The 15,305-nt window shown below is 49.3% G+C and overlaps 6 protein-coding genes across 6 annotated transcripts; 5 read left to right on the forward strand and 1 right to left on the reverse strand.

The window, feature by feature from the left end:
* The first annotated feature begins 909 nt into the window (after positions 1 to 909).
* Positions 910 to 1,726, forward strand: EDB91DRAFT_649018 (uncharacterized protein). The gene is made up of 4 exons (XM_041327985.1): positions 910 to 962; positions 1,162 to 1,329; positions 1,389 to 1,528; positions 1,578 to 1,726. Exons 2-4 carry the CDS (start codon positions 1,234 to 1,236, stop codon positions 1,687 to 1,689), a joined length of 348 nt encoding a protein of 115 aa, XP_041174121.1. The 5' UTR covers positions 910 to 962; positions 1,162 to 1,233; the 3' UTR covers positions 1,690 to 1,726.
* Positions 1,727 to 1,983: 257 nt separating this feature from the next.
* On the forward strand, positions 1,984 to 2,439 carry EDB91DRAFT_1251498 (cytochrome P450; the record flags this gene model as incomplete). The annotated part of the gene is made up of 4 exons (XM_041323390.1): positions 1,984 to 2,080; positions 2,154 to 2,213; positions 2,264 to 2,288; positions 2,337 to 2,439. 4 exons carry the CDS (start codon positions 1,984 to 1,986, stop codon positions 2,437 to 2,439), a joined length of 285 nt encoding a protein of 94 aa, XP_041174122.1.
* A 1,456-nt stretch (positions 2,440 to 3,895) lies between these two features.
* On the reverse strand, positions 3,896 to 6,365 carry EDB91DRAFT_1149717 (glutathione synthase). The gene is made up of 6 exons (XM_041319380.1): positions 6,161 to 6,365; positions 5,602 to 6,108; positions 5,413 to 5,546; positions 5,223 to 5,354; positions 5,091 to 5,171; positions 3,896 to 5,041 (listed from the first exon to the last, which is right to left on the reverse strand). Exons 2-6 carry the CDS (start codon positions 5,977 to 5,979, stop codon positions 4,126 to 4,128), a joined length of 1,641 nt encoding a protein of 546 aa, XP_041174123.1. The 5' UTR covers positions 5,980 to 6,108; positions 6,161 to 6,365; the 3' UTR covers positions 3,896 to 4,125.
* A 40-nt stretch (positions 6,366 to 6,405) lies between these two features.
* Positions 6,406 to 8,134, forward strand: EDB91DRAFT_649191 (Mmp37-domain-containing protein). The gene is made up of 3 exons (XM_041327986.1): positions 6,406 to 7,115; positions 7,170 to 7,728; positions 7,779 to 8,134. Exons 1-3 carry the CDS (start codon positions 6,552 to 6,554, stop codon positions 7,919 to 7,921), a joined length of 1,266 nt encoding a protein of 421 aa, XP_041174124.1. The 5' UTR covers positions 6,406 to 6,551; the 3' UTR covers positions 7,922 to 8,134.
* A 1,487-nt stretch (positions 8,135 to 9,621) lies between these two features.
* On the forward strand, positions 9,622 to 11,603 carry EDB91DRAFT_1057673 (MFS general substrate transporter; the record flags this gene model as incomplete). The annotated part of the gene is given in 11 exon segments (XM_041314098.1): positions 9,622 to 9,810; positions 9,861 to 9,880; positions 9,941 to 10,048; positions 10,098 to 10,187; positions 10,293 to 10,379; positions 10,428 to 10,562; positions 10,622 to 10,772; positions 10,789 to 11,006; positions 11,057 to 11,173; positions 11,229 to 11,369; positions 11,420 to 11,603. 11 exon segments carry the CDS (start codon positions 9,622 to 9,624, stop codon positions 11,601 to 11,603), a joined length of 1,440 nt encoding a protein of 479 aa, XP_041174125.1.
* A 1,327-nt stretch (positions 11,604 to 12,930) lies between these two features.
* EDB91DRAFT_1149734 (uncharacterized protein) lies at positions 12,931 to 15,274 on the forward strand (the record flags this gene model as incomplete). The annotated part of the gene is made up of 5 exons (XM_041319381.1): positions 12,931 to 13,695; positions 13,773 to 14,184; positions 14,237 to 14,322; positions 14,369 to 14,428; positions 14,482 to 15,274. Exons 1-5 carry the CDS (start codon positions 13,160 to 13,162, stop codon positions 15,272 to 15,274), a joined length of 1,887 nt encoding a protein of 628 aa, XP_041174126.1. The 5' UTR covers positions 12,931 to 13,159.
* Positions 15,275 to 15,305: the final 31 nt, after the last annotated feature.

A 15,305-nucleotide genomic window follows, 5' to 3' on the forward strand; every position in this document is an offset into this window, starting at 1 on the left:
TGATTTCAGGATATATTCTATGTGCATTATTTCCCGTTTCATCCGGTTGCGATCGCGGAACACACGCATTTACCCCCTTTGTACATGCACCTATCCTACAGTATCTCCACTGGCATCTTTCACAGGCGGCAGGCCTATATTTCCCTTTCTTGTCGCTCTTTATGGTCTCTATGTTATATGGTTTCCGAAATGGCTTCATGCTGGACATAGAGCCCCAGATGATGTTTTTTTCTAATCAAACTCATTGTCCAATAAATAACGACGGTGTTTTGATACGACTCAGGTTGACATGGAGCCTCGACTTTCTTTGCATCGTAGAAATTCTACCGGCGAAGTATGAGCTGTGGAAGGTGCGCACCTTATTTCGTTGTCGTTTCTTTTGGGTCAGACTTGGATTTTGCCCGGAAATTCTGCCGGCGAAGTGCGAGCTTTGGAAGGTGATCACGTCATCTTTTTGGGTTGACATTTTCTACTGCGGTATTTGGATGTATATTGTTGAGGGCGGTGGCGCAATACGTGGGTTTTGTCGACACTACAAATTGCAATGGCATGGATCTGATATGACAGTATTTTTTTGTCAGTTACGACACCGAATTCTTCCCTCTCAACTCTTCAGTCCCGTTACGACCCCCCGGAAGTGCTAAATACAGGAGATGCCACATACAAGGGGCGGAAACTATCTCCCCGTGTGGTTATAAGGTGCGTTTGGTGCTTTGGGTGTCTACCCACGTACTGCTCTAACCATGATTCCCGCGGTCGATGTTCGCCTTGGTATGTTCGCCGCCTTACCTATTTTCTTTCTTGGCATCACCGCTCCCAAGCGGTTCATTAAGAACAGGTAGAACCTTACTCCTGGGCCAATGCCGCTCCCACTAATAGGGAACGTCTTATCTATCGACGCTAAAGAATCGTGGTTGACCTATACTCAGTGGCATGCTGCTTATGGTACTATCAGAGAACTCGTGAGTCTACCCAGGGTACTTTACGTCGATTACGGCGTTTTACATGGCTTTATATGGCTTTATATTCCAATATAAAGGAAAGAAGTTCTATATATGACGATGCATCGTCATATAAGCCTTTATCTGCGGCTCATCAGTTCACTGATGGCCCACATTGACAGGCAGTTTAGTGCATTTCTAGTGCAGACTATTCTATCAGAGGATCCGGTCCCCGCGCGGATTCTGGACCAGGAGGTGGTCGTGATCAATTCTCAGCATATTGCACCCCTTAATGGACAAGCGTTCTCGTATTTACTCCGATCGACCATACGTAGCCACAAGGAAGTCGTGTGTTCTTCTAATATTCTTACCATCGAATCATTCTGAAGTGCGGGCGGGTTTGAGTGGTCGATCAACTTTTCATTCACAGCTTATGGTGACGAATAGCATCTTTCCCGGCGACTTTTCCACCAAACTTTCCGTCCCGACTCTGCAGTAAAGTTTCGCCCCGTGCAGATGACACGGGCTCGTGAGATGATCGTCAATCTCATTGATGACCCTCGACATTGTCACGCCCACTTCGCAACGTGAGCCAACCGGTTTATTGATATTGAGCGGTTATTAATCCTATTCCAGGTTCTCGTGCTCTGTTGTGATGTCAGTTGTCTATGACTACCAACCCAAAGCTCGTGATGATCCCCTGGTTCGAACCGCGGAAAATGCAGTGGCTCTTGGGTTTCTACGATGACCCCAGAGAAAGCAATCTTGCTTAAAACTTCCCCTTCTGTGAGCTCAGCGTCCTCGGTTGAGAAAGAGTTAACATTCTGTACTCTCATGCAGTACTGAACTTACCTGACTGGTGCTGTGGATCCTCAATCATACGCAATGCTCGAGCTTCGAAGAATGGCATGACGGAGGTGCCGTTCCGATATGCGCAGCAGCATATGGTGGGCAATTTTTGTATGCGTTATTCAATTCGGTCCTAGACATTGATTACATGCTTGCCAAGGCCGAAAACTTGTCCCATGGCCAGTTTTCAATGATGACAGAAAATCTACGACGGGTGGAGAAGCAAGACGAGGCATCCAAACCAATGTTCGAGACTGCATTAAAGAGAGCAGTTACTGCTGCTATTTTAGGTTCGTGACCATTTACGAGGGATGGTAGGCTCTTGACAAATACACGCTATGTAGGTTCATATGAGACGGTCAGCAGGTGTCCCACATGCTACCTCGAGTGACGATATATATGATGGTTACTTCATCCCAAAAGGTCTGTCGTTTTTGTCCAATCAACAAACCATTTATAATATCGTACATCAGGAGCGACTGTGATATGCAACGCATGGTCAGGTATATTCTCCCCAGCTGTCGAGATGCTGACATTATCTTGCAGGGGCATTGCACGAGATGAAAAGCGGTACCCCGACCCGTCTCGTTTTATGCCAGAGAGATTCATGGACGTCAGCGGGGCATTGACGGATGATGACCCTGCGTAATACATTTTCGGCTTAGGACGGCGTGGATGTCCAGGTGGGTTGATGCTGCACGGCTTGTGATGAGTTAAGACATTAACATTTTTTCAATTAGGCCGGTATACTGCTGGTACCTCAGTGTGGTCTGCTATTGCGACCCTGTTGGCCACGGTGGACTTTCTCTTGCCAAAGATGACCAGGGCAGAGGGATTAACTTCACCCCTCAATTCACGACGGGACTTACTCAGTACTTGGTTTCCTAGTATCATTTCACTCTCTCATTACTTACAGTTTCTTCGCTTTAGCTCCGCTATGGTCTTTCCTTGCAGTATTTCACCACATACTCACATCCATTCAGGACTTATGATGACGAGTGACATTGAGCAGTAACTTGTGTGGGGAAGGATTTTGTATATAATTTGGCAGAGTCCTGTAATCAGTTACACGGGCAGAATGCAACTAAAGTCTCTATCTGACAGCACGCGTAGGACAGTTCATTGAAAGGTACATAGTTGGCTGATCCCGAGCCTAACATAGTTGCATATGTGAGTTTCGAGGGAATCGCTGGGATTCATGTTCCATACAGACCAGCCAGGGTTCATTATATTGCCACGCGCAGTCGCGAATCGCGACCTCGCTGGGTCCACTATCATCATTTGCTCTAAGGTAATTCATGCAGCTCACTGGATTGTACACATACATAGCTCATCTGGGTCACCCCCAGGTCAAACGTTGCCGTCCTGCGAGGTTAGTTTACGGAGGATCACGTGAAGATATCAGGCAACTCGTGGTACTTAGTCTCGTACGCACCAGGTATAGCACAGATGCAGAAAAGGGGGAAGTAGATGCATGCAAGGATACGTCTAGGTCATATCAGTCTAAATCAGTATAGAGCGACGTTGGCACAGAAGACGATGAAATGGGTGCACATACTGTGCCTCAACGTTGGCCGGAATAGCACGTAGTATACGATTATTACGATCTGCACAACAGAAGGTCAAACTACCGGTGGTACAGTAACATAAAAAAACAGAAGGTTGCGGACAGGACGTTTGCTGGTCTATACAATTCCCGACAACAATCTCGGACGACCACAACTGGACCAGGTCTTGTACACCCAACTTAGGCCCATGCCTCCAACTCCAGACTTAATGTAAGGCTGAGTGTGAGTTCGGTAGGGAATTGTGATCGAAACGAGATAGAAATGAGACGCGTTAATAGGTAACGCGAAGAGGGATTGGTCTAGGACTAGAGACGAGGACTTTCTAGAGGCTTTTCGGTCGTACTTAGAGCGGGGATCTCACTGTAAGATTCGCTGTAGGTATGAGTGTACATTGGTAGTATATACACGTTTTTTTTTTTTTTTTTTTTTCTTCGAATACTTGTTTAAGCCGGATCGAGCGTGAAAATACTTGACGGCGAAGTGAAAATACTTGACGGCGAGGTGAAAATACTTGGTGGCGAGGTGAAAATACTTGATGAAGGAACAGAGATGGTGTAATGTGAGCACAAGGTAAGGTACTGAATGGTAAGATGAAAAGAGATATATCCGCGTGACTCAGATGCGAAGAGTGTTACTCTTCGCATCAGTGACTCACGCGGATGACTTCGAACGTATGGTTCATGCGTCTTGTTTTTGAATCACGGTCGGTGCGTAAAGGACATGGCGTCCTTACATTAATACACATTCTCCATTCTACAAACATCCCCTCAAACAAGCACCACACTATCCAACACCGAAAATCCACTAGCGACCCCACCCTCATTACTGTCCGCCCCCTTTGTCCTCACAAGCCACCCCACTTCCCTCTCCACCACCTTCCCGTCTCCAAATAAGGCATATCCAAAGATCCCTAGCTCAGAAACGACTTCTGCGCGTACGACTGTCTTCTTTGTGTCCCCGTCATTTACACCTGCATTCGCGTCCCCCGCACCCGAACTCGAACTCAAAGGGATTGCGCGCATGAAATAGCCCCCTACCCCGCGCGGCGTCTCGATCATCTCCATCGCGATCCAGGCTTTGCGTTCTTCTGCTGGTAGGGCGTCTAAGAACGCGGGGATGGCTTCGCGGTATACGTTATTCCCACCTCCCTCGCGTTGGGGTTTGAGTACGAGCGAGGAAGCTTTGAGGCGGGCGAGATGTGTTCCGGGTGGTGTAATTCCTTGTCCTTGTCCTGGAGCTGGGAGATGGTCAAGCGCAGCAACTATATCAGCGTCCTCCGAGTCGAGCGCCCACATGCTCATCCAGGTTGCCCGGATATCTGTTGCGTGTGCTGAGAGGTCAGGAGCGTCTGTGCCCCATCTCGCGCCTTCGTTGCCGAGGAAACGTTCGAGTACCCCGGGGTGTGTGAGTGCTTCCTGGACTTTCTTCCCGCCTGCGAGGTGCAGGGGAAGGGAAGGACATTTTATGGCGCGACTGCGCTCAAGGAGAAAACGCGTGTCGTAGTAGGACGGTGTGGGGAAGTCGGAGGGGACTAAAGATGCGCGGAAATAGATTGTCGAGATTTCGTATGTCAATGAATGGGTTGGAAAGGGAAGGGTGACTGTGAGGGCATGCGTGGAGGGGTCGAGGGATGCAGAGATGGCGAGGTCGGCGAGTGTTTGACGGATGACGTGGATTTTGTATCTGTCCTGATAGGTTATTTGATGAATTATGGGAGGAGATGGGGATGTACTTTTCGAGTAACTCGTACTCTACCCATCGTTGGTCAAAGACATTGCGTTCGTTGGGTAGCACAACGAATAGGATGCGCGCACTGGATTGACGTGAATTAAGTATTACATACTTAAAATGAAGTTAAACTGACTCTGAGACGCCGTATGCTTCGTGAGCTTTGGCAAGACCTTCAGCCAGTCCAGAGTTGGCGCGATTCTCTGGGAAATTATCGGCCGTGAGATACGGTGATGCGGAAAAGTAGGAGGTAGACGTCAATATATGTCTACACCACGTACATCAATCTCTACGGGAAAAAAAAGAATCCAACAAGACGGACGCACCTATGCATAGCAGCCGCACGCTCACAATGCGAACCAGACGAAGCGACAGTATTAAACTCGACTTGCTTCAGCGCAAATCTATCTTCCGCAGCCTGTAAAAGATAATCGGATCTAAACAGGCCGAGGTGCAGCGGCTACTTGCAATCAGCGCCTCTCCACGCATAAGTAAAAAACAAGTCTCAGACCTACCTGTACAATACCGTGCTCCCGGATGCGTTTCCACCCATTCCACAGAATCCCAGTAAATTCATCCGCCCTCCCCGCGCCTTCCTCAGCGCCCATCACTGTATCTAAGAAGTGGGTATCCATCGCCACGCGTGCGTAGAGGACATTGTATACGTTCTGCAGTCCTCTTGCAGCTTGGAAGTGCGCACGGGGAAAGGGCGCGGGAAAGAGCGAGAGGGGGACGTGGATAGCGGAGGTTGGTATGCGTGGTTGGGTGTCGGAAGGTGGGAGGTATAGTAATCCGTGTGAGAATGCATATGTGATTGCGGTGAGTGCTAGAGCTTCTAGGTGCTCTGGGGTGAGCTGGGGAGGCCAGGCAGAGAAATCGAACGAGGTGGTCATTGATAAGTTGAAGGGGGCACGTACCGATGAGTTACAACTTTATAAGACGATGGCAATAGGTGTACGTACACCTCGATTTTATGCCTACCATGGCGCCATCCTTCCATCAAATAATCGAAGTTAATCTATCTGTGAAGTTTGCTCAGAGTGATGTGAACCTGCAATCAGTTCAGGAACTCGCATTGTCCCCCCCCCGTTTGGGAGCCGATCTACTTCGCAATGGTAACAGGGTACCGTATACTCCAGACCCCCAAAGAGTCGAGTTAGACACTCACTGAACAGCAGCTGCCGCTGAGTTGCATACCTTGGTCCTTGGATACCTGAAGACCAGCGTGAACGTAATACAAAGCAGTGGGCTGCACATCGCGCTTCTCGTTGTGCGTGATAAGCCTATAAGGAGCTAAGTCTAGGGTCACCGACTTTGCCGGATTACGTCCGTCCGTCGGATAACCTGAAAACCGTTCATAATAGCCACGTGGTTCGCGTGCGACACAAGAGTAAGCCGAATTTCTGCAGCGACTACCATCGTCGGCGACGTCCCCGCCGCCCCTTTGTCCGTCGTTGAGCACATTATGTTATCCGCTACTCGGTCGTCTGCTGGTCGTCTATCAGCTCGTCGCCTATCATCTCTACCTCGCTCATTGACCACAGACTCTACTACTGCTCAGACTATCCATCCCCCACCGCCTCCCCTCTCAAAGCCAGAGACAAGCAAGCCTCGTCAGTCGCGATTATACCCGCGCCCGCGCCCAGCTGTCCCGCATCAGCGACAAGCACTCCCAACCCTTCCTCCAAGTTTCGGGCGGAACCAGGTCCTGCCGGTTCCAGATTCCACTCGCGCCCTTCTAGAGGACATCGTAGGATCGTTTGAAGCGCCCATTCGATATGCATTTGCCTACGGATCTGGAGTTTTTGAACAGGCTGGGTATGAGAAGCAGAAGGGCAAGGAAGAAATGCCGATGCTAGACTTCATATTTGCGGTCACTCATTCGGACCACTGGCACTCGATCAACATGCAACAGCACCCCGGTCATTATCCCCTGCATGCACGCGTACTAGGATCATCATTCGTCTCCAAGATGCAAGATATGGGCCCTGGACTATGGTTCAATACGTTTGTGCCGATGAAGGGGGTCGTACGTCACTTTCGTTCGTACTGCTCCACTGTGCGCTTATTTCCACTGCGGTAGACTATCAAATACGGAGTAACGACCGTCGACACGCTATGCGCCGATCTGCTTAACTGGCGCACGCTTTATCTCGCGGGAAGGATGCACAAGCCTCTACGGATCATCAAAGATGATGCACGCGTGCGACTGACTCAGCAGGTCAACCTCACCTCTGCGCTTCGTACCGCCCTCCTCATGCTTCCCGAGTCCTTCACCCAACGCGAGCTATTTTCAGCCATCGCAGGAATCAGCTACTCTGGTGACCCTCGAATGGTGCTCCCAGCTGAGAATCGCGGAAAGGTGGAGAATATGGTTTCTCGTCAGGAGGACCAGTTTCGTGAGTTGTATTGGCGGCTCGCGCAGGGCCTTCCTGGAGTTCGGTGGGCGGCAGGTTCGAAGACGGTGGAGCAGGATACTAGTCCGCATGCGAGAGCGGCGCATCTTAAGAAATTGCCGGAAGAGCTCTTGAGGCATGTCCATGAACGTGTCGAGGGGCGCGGTCCGCCTAGAGAGGCGGATGAAAGCGCCTATTGGCTCCGTATCGCAGGCGACAAGGAGCTCCCAGGAATTCTTGACTCAGGTATGTTCTCATTTGTCCCTTAAGATTCTCATGCTGATGGTTTTGATTAGAAATAACCAAGATCGTGCGGTACCCAGCAACTGCCCAGTCACTAAAGGGCATAGTGAGCGCCGGCGTGGCTAAGAGTGTGCGATACTCTGCAGCCAAGGTCAGCAAGTGGTGGAAAGGAACCTCTTCCTCCAGTTCGTCATAGTGGATGCATATCCTCCAGCAAATAATAGTAAATACCACATCTCCCCCACTCTTTATCAGCGATATAGACCCATCCCTTCTTTCATCCGTCGAACCAATGTAGCTTTATAATATAGCTGAGTATTACAGGATTGTAATGTACTTTGCCTAGTAGGGCTCACGATCTTTGGGTTGGTATATAATTTAATTGTCGAGATCGATCGAATGTCGTTGCCTGCCTGGCGCTTATACTTGAAATTTGACGTGTACATAAAAATGAGCTTACTAACAGGAATCAGGATTATTCACTTCATCCAAAGTGAAGAGCGCAGCACAACAGCATCTTGAAGGGTGTAAGGATTGCATATCCTCTACAAACCGATCACGCTTCAAAGCGAAGACGACGTGACTCCGTTACTCTTCGCATCCGAGTTAACGTTAAATTTCCATTTTCATTTACTTTTACGATCTTACCTTGTGCTCACACTTCACCATTCGAAAACGAGTAGACTCTGCGAGCCCGCAGATGAAACCGAGCCTACATTATTCGACAATGTAGAGTTGGGATATGTGGACGGACTTTTGATCGATGATCTCTTGTACGGCCCAGCGCGCGGTGGTATTACCCATCGAACAATTTTGTTCAATGTTGCACTGGATGTACCTACGAGTAGTATGGGAAGGAACGAGACTTCAAAGGGCCAAACCCTGGGAGACAAGTTGCTCGCTAATACCGGTTTGGACGGACGGTCTCAGTGACTCAGGCAGTTCACAAACATCATCGATTTCGAAGGTGCACCGGTGCTGTTTCAAGCTGTCAAGTTAATAATTGACGATGGAGAGCTCAAGATGATCACTCATCAAGTTTTCATGTACATTATTTTTTGAGTCCGCCAATTGGGAGTTGAAGAGTGGGAAACGGGAAAATTCTTGACTCAGACATGACTTGGATCAAGGCGGCTAACTCGGAGTTCAAGTTGATTTCTGACCAATGGTGAGCAGCGCCTGTAACACCAAAACACAGTTGACTAGGACTGTCGGACATGTCGGCAGCGTACATATGTATTTTGCCCCCGCTGGCAGCCAGAGTCTTATTTTCAACCTCGAACAGAAGGAAAAGGCACCTGGCGCTTATAGCCGACGGCCGTGGTGGAGCATGCACGTTATTTTCTGCACATAGGTATTAGAACACACTTACTTCTGTTGCAGTTTTGCAGAATTGACCGAAGTTAAAAATTCTTGGGGGGGGCGCATGCTATAAAACCTTAAGAGTTCCACCGTTGACCACCGTGACAGTCTCGAGTCTCTCCAGACATTATTACACGAAGGAAGACAGCTCAAGAGCCTCTACATGCTCGGGTCCCACCAGGCACCAGCTGTCTGCATTTTACTTAGTGCATCTAATTGTAAGTGCACTAGACTTTACCTATCTGACACTTACAATGAGCCATGCCTATTTGAGGGCGAGGATCCTGACAGGCTTCCCCGACGCGAACGGCCAAGTATTAGTTTCCGGGGGGCAAGTCCTCACTCCGCCGTAAGTAACGAGATTTTGAAAGTTTATGGTTCGACAACTTGGGAGTCGAGTAGGTTCCGAATCATGAATCGGACCAGGGCTAGTCTACGCATTACTCGGTTGCTGAAATGCATAAATACCAGCTATGCCCAATACCCACGTATACAACAGTGCAGGAACCTGCTGCTAGCCTTCCATCCATAGTCATGTCAGATCGTCCGCTGCTTGTAGTAGGCAACTACAATCCCTACTACGGTGCCTCTGGCAGAAGCAGTAATGGTCCAACACTTCCTGACAAAAGTGATGAGCAGATTAGATCAATCGTGGAGAAGAGGCTTCTCCGTAAGTTGGACCTTCGAGTAGCCTTTCTAGTTCTGGTTTACATTATGAACTATGTGAGTGGGTACACCTGACGTTTCCGTCACCGCCTAAACTCTTTGCCTAGATGGACCGCACTAATGCAGCGTACGTGGCCCTTAGAAATCACTTGGAGCAGAGTGACTTATAGAACCGCCCACTCGCAAGTGCAGCGAGGCTGCGTGGTTTTGAGGAGGACCTCGGCATGACGGGGAGTCAGTTTAATACACTCATGAGCATCCTGTACGTGGGGTATTTTTTGACGCAAGTTCCCTCGTATGTACCAGCACGTTATCATTCTGCCGCATCTCCGAGGATTCAAAAGCAACATGTTCTTAGATCGCATGAAAAGGCCATCACTGTACCTCTCAAGTTGCATGGCAATATGGGGTGCTCTCACCGTGTTTATTGGTACGTACATCTTTCACTTAAGTAACGTTATCTGACGAGGGTCACGGAAGGTGTAACTCGAACGTTGGTATCTATCACTCTTGCCACTATCGAGTTAACGCTGCTTCAGGTATCATACTGTTCTTATCTTGCGCTTCTTCATTGGATTTGTAGAGGCGGCGTTCTATCCCGGAGCTGTATTCCTTCTTTCGCGATGGTATAGTTACCCCATCCCTCCGAACAGTATATATTGAAATTTCTCTAGGTACAAGCGCAACGAGCTAGGGTTACGCACAGCACTTCTTGCTTGCGGCAGCTCAGTCAGTAATGCTTTTAGTACCCTTATGGCGTCAGGAATCTTGGCAGGCCTAGATGGCACACTAGGCTTTACGGGTTGGAGGTCTGAGGCGAAATCCGCATGTTCCCAAAAGTAGAATTATTCTGACTTTGCTGCTGCAGATGGCTCTTCTTTGTGGAAGGCACTTTAACCATCGTGATCGCATCGTCTGCAATCTGGATTTTACCAGATTTTCCGTCAACGCCGAGCGTCTGGCTTTCGCCCGACGAACAAACCTTGGCCAAACAACGGATGGAGGAAGAAGTTGCGGCCGTAAATGAGACCATAGGCAAGCCCGCAGAGGGATTTTCTGGTCTTCGCTGAGGCTCTAATGGATTGGAGGGTATGGTGGCTTGGTGCTGCTCTTGCCTTGATGGTCGCTTCTTTATCATTCGGCAACTTTTTCCCCACACTATCAGCTACCATGGGTTACAACACCACTATTAGCCTCTTACTCTGCGCACCTCCGTGGATTTTGGGAACTGCAACTTCATTTATTGTGGCCAGGTCAGCATTTACTCAACAGGCTCGATGCGCGAATTGACAATAGAGCCAAGGCACTCCGACGCAACTGGTGATCGCTTCTGGCATATCACAGGCCCTCTACTTGTCGGTATCATTGGGTTTATGATTGCCATTTCTACTATGAATACGGCGATTCGATATTTGTCGTTGTACGAATCTTCTCTTCCTCGTTCTGCAGTTACAACGGGCTTACAAGCTCTGAAGATTCTTTATGACTCAGGCCCAAGTGGCCTTTGTTATCTCTTTGACCTGGGCCATGAATACCTTGTCCCAATCACAGTCGAAACGCGCTGCAGCCGTCGCACTAATAAACTCGATGGGATCAATTGGCAACATTGGTTCATCGTCAGTTCACAGCGACCTCATGCTTCATTCTACCACTGACGCCGTCACAGGTACTTCTGGCCGTCTAGTTGGGGGCCTTCATACGTGAACTCATATCTCATTTGCATCTTGACAAGCGTCATGTCTATTGCGATGTGCTGGGTATTTAGGGAACACCTTTCGCGGTGTAATGAAGCTGCTGCAGCCAAAGAGCGAGCTCTAGGGCTGCCTGAGGGATTTAGATATCTCCTGTAGCAATCGCTGTTCAACGAAGCAGTGTTCAGTCGGTGTTCGGTTGGGATTTGCCTATGATATGTAAAGGCGTAGTGGTGGGTCCCAATACATCATATATGTTACCGATATGCTTGCTTCATCTGAACGTTAAACCACCGTACAATCGTGCAGGACTTGGTCTCCGTGCGAATTCTAGATCAGGACACAGTCGTGATCAATTCTCGGCATGTTGCAGAAGCCTCACTGGACAGACGTTCTCGGATACTCTGATCGACCGTATTTAGCCACGTTCGAGTGTTCTTCGAATATTCTTACCGTTCAATCGTTCTGAAGTGCAGGCAGATTTGGCTGGTCGATCAGCTTTGCATCCTTAGGTTATGGTAATGAATGGTGTCTTTCCCGACGACTTTTCGATCAAACTTTCCGTCCTGCCACATCTTTGACCAGTGATATCCTGACGCATCTCATTTTCGGTGAGGGGCGCTTTGATCGTGATTACCATCCCTTGCAGTATTCCACCACATTCTTATGTCCATTCAGGCCTCTGACAGGCCTCAGGACTCCTGGATGTTTTCCAAACGAAAACGTAATATGTACATGGTCTGAAAACTAGCGTCTATTCTTCTCCTCCATGGTCTTACTTGGGGCTCACCGTCAATCAGTCAGACAGTAAACCCACCTGGTCTTCTGCGGGACTTTGAGTACTCATGGGTTTAGTTACATACGTACGAATATGATACATGCAACATGATGTATGTGCTAAATATTGGCACCTGCTTGCGCGAGATGCGTTATGGCCACCATGTGACATTGAACTCAGCCTGGTGATTTCACCGCTGCGGGCACGTCCGCTGCTCGAGTTGAATCACTAGCTATGTGAGATTCTCTGTAGCTTTATGATATAGCTGAGTATTACAGGGCTTATGCATACTTTTTACTTGCCTGACTGGCGCTTATCGATTCCAAAATACCAGATGATCAGATCTTCAACGACGTTCATGCGGGCCAAGTTGGTCGTCGATATCGCAAGGAGACAGTATTCACTCTTGTCCGAATTTTTCCCTACACACAAACCCGGGTAGCAATTATATCATTCATGACCTAAATTCAAGATAACTCACTGCTCAGTCAAGTAGCTTGGCTGACCAGTGTCTAGATGAAATTCTCTTCTCCCAGTTGACCATAACCGATATGAGGAACCGAGAAAAGATAATGGTCTTTGGCTTTGATTCTTGCTGGAGTGTTCGTCTTGGAACGGTTGTCAGAGTCGATACACTGCTCGAGTCTCACGACGAGCTTACGACGTTGGTCGAAAAAAAATCCGAGGCGGTTTGATGACAGCCAAAGATGGAAGGTGTTCAAGGAAGTCGTTCACACTCTTTTCTTTTTCAACCTCTGATATCGCGGCTGGACGGGTCGACATCAGCGCAGTACTGGTATAAAAAAACCCTTGAATCGGATTGACTCGCAGGGGTTGTAACGAGTACAATATTGCACTGCCTCCTCTATTGTCGTTGCTCGAAAATCGGGCCTCACAAACTTCATCAAGCTCGGATTCTGTATCTGTAATTTCAACCATGCCGCAGACACGCGCTCAAACTACAACATCCTCTCCTGTACATGTTTCTACTGCACCTACGACTAATTCTTCGCCGTCCCGTGCTTCGCCAAATACGCGTTCCAGGGGACCGGCATCGGGAGAAGCGATTACCGCGCAACCCCGCGTTCGTACACCGTTGACGATTCGTTTGCCTAGAGCAGCTCTTGTCGGGCATCCAGCTTTTTTAGCCACAAATAACGCTTCTGCAGCATCTGTTACTGCTATTGCTGCTGCGTCTGCTGCAGCTGCAGCTGCCGCCGCCGCTCCTATTCCTACCTCCTCTATACGCTCGTCATTATCTGCGCCTGCACCTTCGCCTGCACCACCGATACGAGCACCACCCCCGACGCCATCCAATGTATCCAAACCTGCGTCCACCTCCCCTGCACGGCCTATTCTACCTGCGCCTACGCCAGTTACATCTGCGCCAACGCCTACACCTGTATCATCCACGCGCGTAGCTGCTCCACCCATTTATACCTTTTCCTCCACCCCCTACCTCCTCCCAATCACGTCGATGATGCTACAACTGCACCCGTCGTCGCGCGTGTCCCGTCGACCACACTACGCCCTGCATCTTCATTCTCAAGCAATGCAGCAGCAGCGCCGTCACCTCTGTCTAGGCAGCCCGTTCCAAATCCGCTCTTGTCTCCCGCATTAACAAACGCCCCAGCTTCCACTTCACCGCGCCCTCCTACACCTCCCACGTCATCGGACGGTCCACTCCCCACATCTTCATTAGCTCCTCTACGTTCTGCTCGTCGCATGCAACCAATGGTTTCTGCGGCAAAGCAAGCTAGTCGAGAAGCAGCGCTTGCTGCCGGTCAGTCTCGACCTGCGCCTGCCTCTCCTCAGGCTCAATATCCCACTCCGTCTTCAGCAGGAGCATTGCCTTCGCCAGCTTCTAATGCAGATATTGAGTCTGACTATGCTGCCGACCCAATGGATGTGGATATGGAAATGGAAAGCATATCAACCATGAAGAATGGTCGAAATAACTCGGTAAGTTCTTCATCGTCGTTTTGGCTTGTTCGCTTGTTTATCTTGTGTACAGACAGCTCCAAAAACGTCAGAGAAGCATCGCGAAGCAAATAAAAAGTACAGACAACGGCTGAAGGAAAGAATAAAGAATGGCGAGATGTATGTCAGCATCAGTCTATTTTGATGATTTACTGATTGTCCTTAGCGATGAAATTGAGGCTGAAAGAATGAAAGAGAGAAAACGCACCAATGCCCGCAATTCTCGGTGAGTCGAACATGCCTGCATGTCCAGCTTCATCAATTCGATTATCTTGCTAGCATTCGAAGGAAACTGGCGATGAGTGAAGCAGCTAAAGACAGCACCTCCATGTCAAGTGTTGAACCAGGTCTCCATTACGGTCCTGGCACCGAATTGTTTCCTGTTCCGCCTGTCGACCCATCTCCATCCGCAGGCGATTTCCTCCTATGCATGCCCGAAACCAATCCACCCGCAGGGTCCTATTACTCCACCACCTTCCACGAAATCCTCACCAGAGCTAGCAACCTCACAAGCGGAAGCAGTGACGGCGCAAGCATCACCCACCCTCACTTCGAGCCCGACAGCGCCAGTCTATCAATGAGCACTCCCGCTCTCTTCCCAACTACCAAATCCCGAGATCTCCGCGACGCATGTACAATGACAGATTCCACCCCAGACTCTCCAAAAGAAAACGAAAGCTATGCATCCCTCGAACCCATAGCACCAGCTCTGGCCCGTCGTCCGCATAGACAGCTGACCCCCGAACGTCTGCGCCATCTCGAGACTCATCCGTTGGAGCTTATCGATAAGGCATTCCTCCTTATCGTCCCTGATCCGAGTAGCAGCCTTGGAAAGTTGGTGTTGTGTAAAGTGATTGAGCATAGGGTGTCGGCTGCTGGACATCGGTTTCTCGTGCAGTTTTGGGGGGATAAGAGGGCTAGTGAGATGGGGGTCGAGAGGATGATGGAGGTGCTTTGTGGGGGGTATGAGATCGATCCTCCGCCTGTTGGTGGTAATGGTGGTGATGGATCTCAGGGGGTGGGGTTGGCGGGGAGGGTGTTTGGTGCGCTGCGTTCGTTTACGGGGTTGTAGGGTGCTGGGAAGTTCGTTCAATTTTATCTTT

Source organism: Suillus paluster (assembly GCF_016628075.1).
Source record: "Suillus paluster strain FC165 chromosome Unknown EDB91scaffold_55, whole genome shotgun sequence".
NCBI classification, from domain to species: domain Eukaryota; kingdom Fungi; phylum Basidiomycota; class Agaricomycetes; order Boletales; family Suillaceae; genus Suillus; species Suillus paluster.